Source organism: Olea europaea, chromosome 6, assembly GCF_002742605.1.
Source record: "Olea europaea var. sylvestris chromosome 6, O_europaea_v1, whole genome shotgun sequence".
Taxonomy (NCBI): Eukaryota; Viridiplantae; Streptophyta; class Magnoliopsida; order Lamiales; family Oleaceae; genus Olea; species Olea europaea.
In genome coordinates, this window is record NC_036242.1 from 1,611,971 (window position 1) to 1,622,006 (window position 10,036).

General features: G+C 35.6%; 2 protein-coding genes across 2 annotated transcripts; one reads left to right on the forward strand and one right to left on the reverse strand.

Moving 5' to 3' along the window:
* Positions 1-1,235: 1,235 nt before the first annotated feature.
* Positions 1,236-2,111, reverse strand: LOC111394990. The gene has a single exon (XM_023021017.1). It carries the CDS (start codon positions 2,109-2,111, stop codon positions 1,236-1,238), a length of 876 nt encoding a protein of 291 aa, XP_022876785.1.
* Positions 2,112-3,512: 1,401 nt separating this feature from the next.
* Positions 3,513-8,309, forward strand: LOC111395442. The gene is made up of 4 exons (XM_023021437.1): positions 3,513-3,662; positions 3,967-4,061; positions 6,260-6,534; positions 7,224-8,309. The coding sequence occupies exons 1-4, from the start codon at positions 3,633-3,635 to the stop codon at positions 8,033-8,035; spliced, it is 1,212 nt and encodes a 403-aa protein (XP_022877205.1). The 5' UTR covers positions 3,513-3,632; the 3' UTR covers positions 8,036-8,309.
* The last annotated feature ends 1,727 nt before the right edge of the window (positions 8,310-10,036 follow it).

Below are 10,036 nucleotides of genomic sequence, written 5' to 3' on the forward strand. Positions count from 1 at the left end.
TTCATCCCATTTGTAGTAATGGAACTGTAATGATATGTAATTTGCTTGCGAAACATAACGATCAAATTTATATTGGCATATGATAATAACAACAGATTCAGAAAATAAGTTAGGAATGTACAATGTTTATTTAAATTACATTTTCGGGGATTACATTTCACAATCACTTTTACACATTACACTTGTTCAAGTGGCTTGTGATACAGTGGGGTTCGAACATATGGTCCGGTTATGACTAACTTTCCCATATCGAGTGCATCTCCTTAGTCGGATAGTGGACTCGTATCTAGCTCGCTTACGTCGCGTGGGTGGTTTATCTAAAGGATGACGTATAGCTGGTGGCAAAATAGGAGTACCTAGGATTTCATTTGGAATAACTCAGTCCACTTCCCGCATAACGGGAGATATTACTCCCATATAGACATCCCTTCAGTATTTCGATGTATAGTACAAAGAGCATAGATCGTATAATGACTTACCACTTAGGGTAGCAGCACGAGTTGCATGAGCACATGCCATACGATTTAGTTGAAACTCACAACAAGTGCACGTGTTGTCGGAGAAGTCCATTATCTCCATATCGTTGTATATTCCAACCTAGGTCAAGTTCTCTGTCAACTCATGGGCTCAAAGCCTAGTGCCAACTTCAAATGTTATTTGTAACTCCATCCTCAACGACAATATACTACTGCATGGGGTTGCATTGGTTCGACGTTCGTAAAATCACTTCTGTATTGTTTTACGAATGTGCTCGACCAAGCACATGATTGGCAATGAATGGGCATGTCTCAACATTGAGTTCAATAATTTTGGGTTGTTGTTTGTCATGATGTTGTACCAGTCGCCCACGAATAGTGCTCGTGACCAGAATGAAAAATCGGCTTGCTTCAAATACCCGTAATATCTTTCGTTGACCCTACGAATATGTCTCATTAGTCTTTCGAACTCTTCAACCCGGTAAGTTGTAGCAGCTCATTTGAACAGGAATATTGAACTTGCGTTAAAGTGCCGCTGGATTAGGTTCTTTTCCACATGCACGTACAACAACCATAATGAGACAAAGAAAATAAGTGAGTAATAGCAGTTTCGATACTTCTTTTTCTGTCCGAAACAAATACAAGTTTATATGAGTCACCTATAAGATCTTTCAAGTTAGACATAAACCACATCTAAGATTTATTTATTTCGGAATCCACGATCCCCCACGCTAAGGGATAAATCTGTTTGTTGACATCTTAGGCAGTTGCCAGTAAAAGTGTATCCTTGTATGGACCTTTCAAGTGACTACCGTCAATGCAAACAACGGGCCTCAAGTACTGCATGTAACCACGAATGCTTGCACCAAAAGTTAGGAAGAAGTAATGGAACCTATTGCGCGAATCAAGTTCGATGTGGGTTACCGTCCTCGGGTTATTCTCACCTAAGACGTGATAGTATGAAGATAGTCTCTGAAAACTGTCCTCTGGTATCCCATGCAGCATGTGTAAAGCAACCACCTTCCCCCTACGTGCCTTGCTGTAACTTATTTGGACACCGAGCTCACGTTCTATGTCACGTGCAATAGTGCTCGGATCATACGATCTATTCGGATTATCCAATTTTCCCACAATGTGCTTGGCAATTATAGAATTCGTCGCATGTCGATGCTCATTACTGCGAAAATTGATGGAACATGTGTGAACATTACTGAATTTACGGATCACAAAGATTGCAGACTGCTTCACAGTAGAAGCACGTAACATCCACTTGCAGCTGCTGTCGGCGCATACAACGGTTAATATCTTCATGCTTGACCTGCTCACCCGAAATTGTAACTTGTCTTTCAAAGCAAGTGCACGAATTGTCGAGTATAATTCTTTCTTGCTGAAGAATATTTTCTTTTCGGCAAGATCGAATGTATTCACAATTCTCATCAATTCATATCCATCCGAACCGTTGGAATGTGACGAAGACTGCTCGTCGTTGACGTCAAAAGAAGTAGCATCCTCTAAACTAGGTGATAGGTTATCTAAGTTCTTATCTAATGGTGCAGTCCCGTTATCATACTCATGTGTTTCAAGTGCATTATTGTTTGAGACACTATGCATTCGATTCACCAAATCACGTTCCATGTTTTGCAGATCCACATTTTGTAGAACATCCACTGTGGCAAATGAAGGATCTTAAAAATTTACATGCCTTCCCATGTCAAGACTTGGGAGATCGGATTCCAAAAAATAACGTAGATAGCAGTTTCCTTATGCACTGATATGTACCAATTTAAGTCTTCATTATCGCGTATTTCGGCCGGGGGTATATTCAAGTTAGGGACTTTGAACTTCAATTCAATTTGAGCGCGAGAATCATCAATACCAAGTTTTTCCTTCAACCTTAACAAAAGTTCAGCTATGGTAATACTTGTTGGCACCAGAATGGAAGTAGTTTTGTCCCCTCTCCACTTCTATTCGTCATTCGTATGAACAAAATTTTCCCCATGCGACATGATGAATCTCAAATGATTACTCATACCTGAAATGTTAGGATCGAAATGGTAAGAATTCAGAATCAAAATGTTGACATTTAATAGCATGAAAATCACACTGCATAATACGTAAATTAGTACAATAGCAAAATGTCAAATCGAGGGTTTTCATCGTTTTGAAATGTCCGAATTGAAAGTAAAATTGTATAACTCGACAGTTTGTAAATGTCGAACTTGACAGTTCAACTATCTAAAATGTCGAGAAACAGACGGCGGTGGGTTTCTCAGGCTTCTTCAACACATCACATTAAGTGTGATAATTATTATTCAACTACCAAATGACAAAATGTAAATGACATCTGGGTCTTGTCATTAAAGAGACCTTAATGGTGGTAATGGAAGACATTACTCAAAACCTTAATGGTGATAATGACATTTTGTGAAGGATTCCAAAACCGAACAAATGAATACATAATACTTTCAAAAATTTCAAAGAAATATGCCCATGTTGTATTTAACATGTGCAAATAAAAAGTTATAAAAGTAAAATATAAATGATTTGTAATTGCTAACATCTCAAAATGGATGAAGAATGCAACACAAATATCTTCTTGATCAATAAAAATGAAGCAGATGGAGAAAATGTAGGGTTTCTTGTTTATGTTACGTTTTGAAATTTCTTTTTTTGATTTTTTATTAACAAAAATTCATATTAATAAGTAAAAATACATTTCTCCATGTTTTCTATATAGAAATTAAATGATCACATCAAGTCAATACTTTTCCTTCAAATTAAGCATTTAATGCTCCTAGAAATGTGTCATTAAGGGTAATTTCGACTTTGCACCCATAAAAAATGTGACATTTTTGCTCACAAAAAGTGAAAATGACAAATTTTTTGGAACTTTCATTTTTTGTGACATTTTTGTAAATTCCCCTATTAGGTATCTTCAAATGTGAAAAATAATTGCATAAACTCATTTTTTGAACCAAAAATGAAAAAACACAACTCCAACATTTAAGAATTTACACTTGGATCCCTGAGTTCGAGACTATATTCGATTTGCTACCTTCAATCTGCACTCCTTCCAAATCACAAGCGTAGCGCCGCAAAATTCAGCTCACAAAACAAATAGAAAGTGCCCACAAATTTCTGCAACCATTTTTCAACATGGCATTTCTCTTTCAGAAATTTCAAGAGGTAAAATCTATTGCTTAGCACGCGCAATACACACCTGATGTTTCATATGTCTGGGTGACTTTTTCATGTCGAAATTTATATGGGTAATCGTTAATTTTTCTAACTGGGTTCAAGAAATTGGTCTAGTATTAGCGTTTCACGAATCTAACTCAATTTTTTGAATCCTAGTTGTGAAGAAAAAAAAACTTTCATAGACTGGGAAATCGAAAATTCCTCGGAAACTAGTTTTAGATAATAAGAATAACGAGTCTCTTAGTATTGATAGTTTTTATTGAGATTTTCTGTTTTATTCATTGTTCCTTAGGCTGTAAAAGTGCTCGCCAAAAGTCCCACATTTGCTCGAGATGGAAGGCGCCTTCAGTTTGAGGCCGACATTAATCGCCTTTTTCTTTACACCAGGTTACTGACTTCTTTTATTATTCAATTAACGTTTTTATATTTGTTATCGTTATTTTTGATTTACTTGGAATAATTTTTGTGAATCTATTCCATACTTGTTTTTGGATTGCTGTGCTAGTTTTAGGCATTAAATGTTAAACAATTGTCAGCATCCATTTTTTCCGTTTATATCAAGCTATTGTTTTACTTGAGTATTTAGTTGATAATACCTTTTACTTGTGGTTAATGGCATCATGAATTTGATTGCTAAATGTTATGCTTCAAGTTTTGGCAATTGACTTGGATGTCAAAGTGAATCATTTGTAGATGCCTATAATCTAGCTTATGTGAAAATGTTCGATGCTCAATATTGAACTATACTGCATAGGATTCTATGGTACAGGCATACAGCAGACGAGATTTTACATTCTTTTCCTTTATTATTAATATGGTAGGATCCTTGTTATAAAACAAGCCATATATGTCTTTGGATGTATTAAAGCACATTTCTCCTTTTTAAATGTATATCAGTCTTTTTGGATTTTCAGTTTCCAGGAAAACCTAGTTTCTACGAAGTTGCAAATTTACTAAAGCATTCAAGATTGGTGCTGTAGTTCCAGATTAATCTCATGGAAAAATTCCTGTTTACTTGTCTATAGCAGTGTCCACTAATATGAAAAATATTCCACAAGACATAGGGAGTCAGTTTCTAAGTATATGACCGTTGACACGAGATTGGCATCTTATGTAAAAAATGCAGCTTTTCATACCAAATTTATCGATCCAGATGCTCGATTATGTTGGTTAATGATCAATAATATCCAAATGTCCACTAATCTGTCAAATATTTTTTGACAGAACGAATATATCGAGTGTATTTTCTCCCTAAGTTCATGGAAATGCAAGATTGCATTTATTCTCTATTTGAATATATAATGAAAACTGTCTAATACCTCTTTGATCCCTCACCTTAGTGCCCCATGCTTGAACCATGCATTTTATACACACAATCACACAATCACTCACACGTTGATCCTCTTCATGGTTGCACGCACATACCACACGCAATAAATACATGTTGATCCACAGTCCACTTCATCTAAACCTAAGCTATATTTCCCCCACACATTGATCCACTTAATGTAAAATCTTAAGCTGTTTAAGAGGGTTCAATTTTATTTATTTAGATTTTGTCTTCAATTTCATCCCATTACATGCAGTTCTAATTCGTTGGTTCAACATGTCAGCTTTGAAATTAAGTAATCAAAATTACAATACCATTTCACCAACCATCTGTGATAAACAGAGAAATAACTGTATCAATTTCCTTGGACTTAACACTGCATACGATTCTAATCTAGAACATTATTTGGTTATAAGTTGTATGCTTGTAAGACTCTACTATCTCATTTGCTATGTCGATTATGATTGTGTAAGTATGGCTTAAGAAGATGACAAATGCAGGGTAAGTTATTATTACTTCCTTTGATTAATTTCATTAAGTTTTATTGAGTTTAAGCTATTTTTTTATTTATCAAATGTGTTATCACAGTATTAAACTTCTAATTGAATTCTGATATAGCCAGTATAATGATACTTATTGCCTTAACCACACTAGCCAAGGGCCTTTTTCATTGTGTTTGGAAAACTACTTAGGAGAAATTCTTCCACAGAAGACTCGCAAAGGGATGCAGACAAGGCCACAAACAGTTCTGATTCAAATTTGGGAGCCTGTGTTTCCTTTTTTGCTCTGTGGAATTAACAGATCCATGTTTGGGGCTTTTTACTAGGTTTAATAGAATGACCCTTATCATGTTTGGTATTATGTGCTATTGTGCAGGAATTAAACACTTTTCTCTTTCTTATCAATAACAATAGTAATATCTTAACGAAGAAAATGTGAGCATGCTCTGTCTATGCTATGGGTAATCAAAGAGGTGTACTTATTGTCAGGAGTTTTCAGCTTGCATTATTGTTTTTTCAATGTTGACGTTTTACATATAGTGACTAAATGATTTAATTGGTGGTGACGTTCCAAACTTACCATCAATCTAGACAATTCACAGAGATCTGATCCAAAATAAAATATGGGACTCTGATTAAATGGTATATCTATACTGTCTAAATGGTGAGAGAACCATGAACTGGCCTTGTGTAACACATGTAATAAAGTTTTTAATGACAAGTGGCTTTTTCTCATGAAAAATTTCACTTTTCAGCTACAATCGTTTGGGAAAGAATGCTGATGAAGTAGATGCAGAGGAGATTATTGACATGGCTAGTAAGGCTTCGCTAGCTGAGCAGCAGAAATTGGTCCAAGAAAATATTCATGCTCAAATCAATAACTTCTGTACGTCCATGGATGACATTCTCCTTCCTGATCCAAGTACTGCTGATGACACAGTTAATTCACCTTCGGAAAAAAATACAACTACTCAACGCAGCGGTCTTAGTCTTGCTATTGGTAGGAGTGCTCCGTTATATGGTCGTCCTGGTGAGCCACATTTATTATTTGTTTCCAATACCAACAACTTTGCTTCTATTTTTTAGATCCCATTGAAGTTTCTTAGGAATATTGGAACTTGAATTTAGTATCCAAGTTCGTTTACTTTATTAGTTCTCATTTTATAAATAGGAATGGTAAGAGGAATAGTAGTGAGTTTCATGAAATGTATGAATAATGGTGAGTAGTAGTTATGAATGTCTGGTTAAAATTAACGTTTGACTTTGACTGAATTTATAAATTGTATCTGAATGGAAGCTAGTGATTTTTCATCCTGCTGCAATTTATAGTTTTAAAACAGCTATTTTAGTATTGTGTATATATTTGCAGCACTATATAGATATCTTTGTTTAACATCTTTTCAGAATATAAATGATGGCAATGTCACTAATTCCTTTCCATGAAGTTTCTGTGGCCTAGGCCCTAGCTAAAGTATATCATTGCTGTTGTGTATGTCTACGAGTTGATTATGTCTTTGGTGCTGTAGAAGTATATTAGAAGTGCTAAAACCTGACACTAATTTATTGCTTACAGTTAGATGAGCAAAAGATTCATTAGATACGTCATCTGATTATGTAAAAAGTTAAGGATCTGTAACATTTGCCTGTCAGTTGTTACTCTGAATGATGATCTTTAGCATATACTCCTAGAATTTGATTATTGATACATTTTCAGCACAGCCGTGCCGGAAACGAAGCAACTAAAGAGTTATGAGGTGTCACAGAAACTCAAAGATCTCATCGGTTACACTCTTGACATCAAGCCATCTCAAATTGAGCATGAGGATGCTGGGCAAGGTTTATACGTAGATGGTGAAGCTGATGTAGGTTCTGTAATAGCTATTTACCCTGGTGTGGTATACTTCCCAGCTTACTACCGTTTTATACCTGGATACCCGAGAGTTGATTTGCAAAATCCTTATTTAATAACAAGGTATGATGGAACTGTAATTAATGCACAGCCGTGGGGTTTTGGGGGTGAAGCTCGGGAAATATGGGATGGCTCAAGTGTTCAAGAACCTAGATCAAATATCAAGCATGCAGAAAATGGTTCAGATCGAATTTGGAAGCTGCTTAGTAAACCTTTGAACGGCACACAAGTGGGACGGAAGGGAGAAGTGTTGGAGCGGAGAAACCCTTTAGCCTTTGCTCATTTTGCCAATCATCCTGCAAAGGATATGGTCCCAAACGTTATGGTCTGCACATATGACTTTCCACAAACTGAGAAGAATATGAGAACCTATATACCAAACATTTCATTTGGAAATGGAGAGGAGGTAAAAATGAAGAAGTTCGGTACTTTCTGGTTCAAATCTTGGAGATCAAGTAGCTACGAGTCAGAAATCCCTATTCTCAAGACACTTGTTCTTGTGGCTACAAGAGCAATTTGTAATGAGGAGGTGCTTTTGAACTACAGATTGAGCAACTTGAAGCGTCGGCCATCATGGTATACTCCTGTGGATGAGGAAGAAGATCGACGAAGGTGGAGCTAGATAAATCAGTTCGAGTGATTCACCTTTTCAGTGTAAACTTGCCTCACCTGAGTTTTGACTTGAGAGCTGTAGTTTTTTCGTCCCTCATTTGGATTTTTTTGTGATATTTACTTATTACCATTTCAGTTGGCCTGTATTATTATGGCAGAGTAACTAGTTTTGTTTAGATAATATTATTGTCCACAGAGTTCATTAGAGATTGCTTTCAAAACCTCATAATCACAAGTGAAATATACTGTGGTGTTTGAATACTACAGAAAATCTCTTTGCAGTCTCTGTCAAGACTTGACGAAAGGTGTTGGTTAAATTACCATATGCATCTATTTTTCTGCAGCTTGCAATGTTTGATCCTGTTGTTTAACATATTTGGATATTCTTTCAAATCGTGGGCTTGGTTGCCCAGGCCTTTTTGGGTTGGTCCGACTCAGGTCTCAACAAGCGGATCGTAGAAATTACGATTAAAAAAAATAAATTGAAAACAGGTCGGCTAGCTGGCTCGGCCGGGAAAATGATGGGTGTCTCGACCTGATTGGCCGATTCACACATCTAGTTCAAAATAGGCACCAAAAGCTCGGGCATTTTGGGCTGAATTGATGGTTTAAGTTGTCCCAAGCACTTTTAATAATTTGTGGTATACTAGGTTTTATACGTCTCTCGTAAGCAGTGCATCAATGTTGCTTAACTGGAAACTTTTAAGGAACTGTAATGCAAGAGCATGCTTAAAATGAGGGTAGATGAGTGGGTTTGGGTGGAATTTTGGGCGTGATTATAAGTGAAATAGGGTGAATTGCATTAGCGTTATGAATTGCAGTTTTTTTTGAATAAGTGCTAGCAATACCCTACATCAATCGATGTCAAACTTGAGGTCTCGTGTTCGAAACGATTCTGGAGAATCATGGGGTGAGTGGATAATACAAGAGTATGCTTGAAATGAAGTAGCGCCAAGTGGAGTGACTTTAGGATGGAATCCCGAGCTTCATTTTGGTTGATATGTCGTGAATTACATTAGTGCCAAGAGCTATAACTTGAATAAATTGATAATAGTATCGTACATCAAACTAAGTTTCATCATAAAAGGTTAACATATTTACCCCCCGTTTGAGCAACATTATTAAAAAAAATGAGAATGAAAAATATAGTCGTTATAAGCCCTACACAAGAGATAAAAAGTCAAATATAGTGACTTGATATGATAGATAACGATCATATTTTTCATTCTAAATGAAATAAAAATGGGGCTCAAACAACCATGCATGTTTAATAGATTTGAAACTTCATGAAAAAACCAGAAAACTTTTGTAGGTAATCATTTGTGTACGAACATGAATTACAATTGTTGATACTTATGTTCCTTTCACTTTGATTAAGAACGGCAATCATCAATAAAAATATTGAAGTGTTCCTCACGGTTACGAATGAAGTTAATCTAACGTGGAACATTTTAAGCAGTCCATTATTTCTTTATCTTTAAGAAATTGCTGAAATTATGACATGTGTATTAACCATTTATGTATACAAAAACCTGTCTGCGGCTAAGGATTGTGACTATGAAAACAACTTATTTCGCTAATTAAAAATTATGTTCCAACGTTTTGGCAATCTCTAAACTAAGACTTGTTTTACAAGTACTAAAAATTAGATATATCTTTTTTAAATGTGGTGGCGACCATTCATAGGCCTGTTTGTTTTAGATAAAAATCAAAATTTTAGTATATTTTAATAAAAGTTGATAAAATGTGTGATTGAAAAATTGCTAAAAATTGTGGATCCCTGAAAGTATGATAGAAAGTAAAGTTGAGAAAATTTGAGTTTTAAAAAGGTAGGAGCTAAACACGAGCTTTATTGTTGTTGTCGTCGTCGTCTTTATCTAGTTATGCAGATTCTTGGTATTTAAGAAAAATAGAAAATAAATTGTTGTACAAGTGACACATCTAAACAAACTATAAGCGAAAACACGTAACCATAGAATCGAAGACACGAATAATCGTATCAAGCTGCATA

What these genes read in the sequence shown, in the direction of transcription:
- LOC111394990 (XM_023021017.1), bottom strand. Translation starts at nt 2,111, where the DNA reads ATGGAACGTGATTTGGTGAATCGAATGCATAGTGTCTCAAACAATAAT.
- LOC111395442 (XM_023021437.1), top strand. Translation starts at nt 3,633, where the DNA reads ATGGCATTTCTCTTTCAGAAATTTCAAGAG. An exon ending in TCTTTCAGAAATTTCAAGAG is followed by an intron (nt 3,663 to 3,966) that starts GTAAAATCTATT and finishes ATTGTTCCTTAG; the next exon opens with GCTGTAAAAGTGCTCGCCAA. An exon ending in TCCGTTATATGGTCGTCCTG is followed by an intron (nt 6,535 to 7,223) that starts GTGAGCCACATT and finishes TTTTCAGCACAG; the next exon opens with CCGTGCCGGAAACGAAGCAA.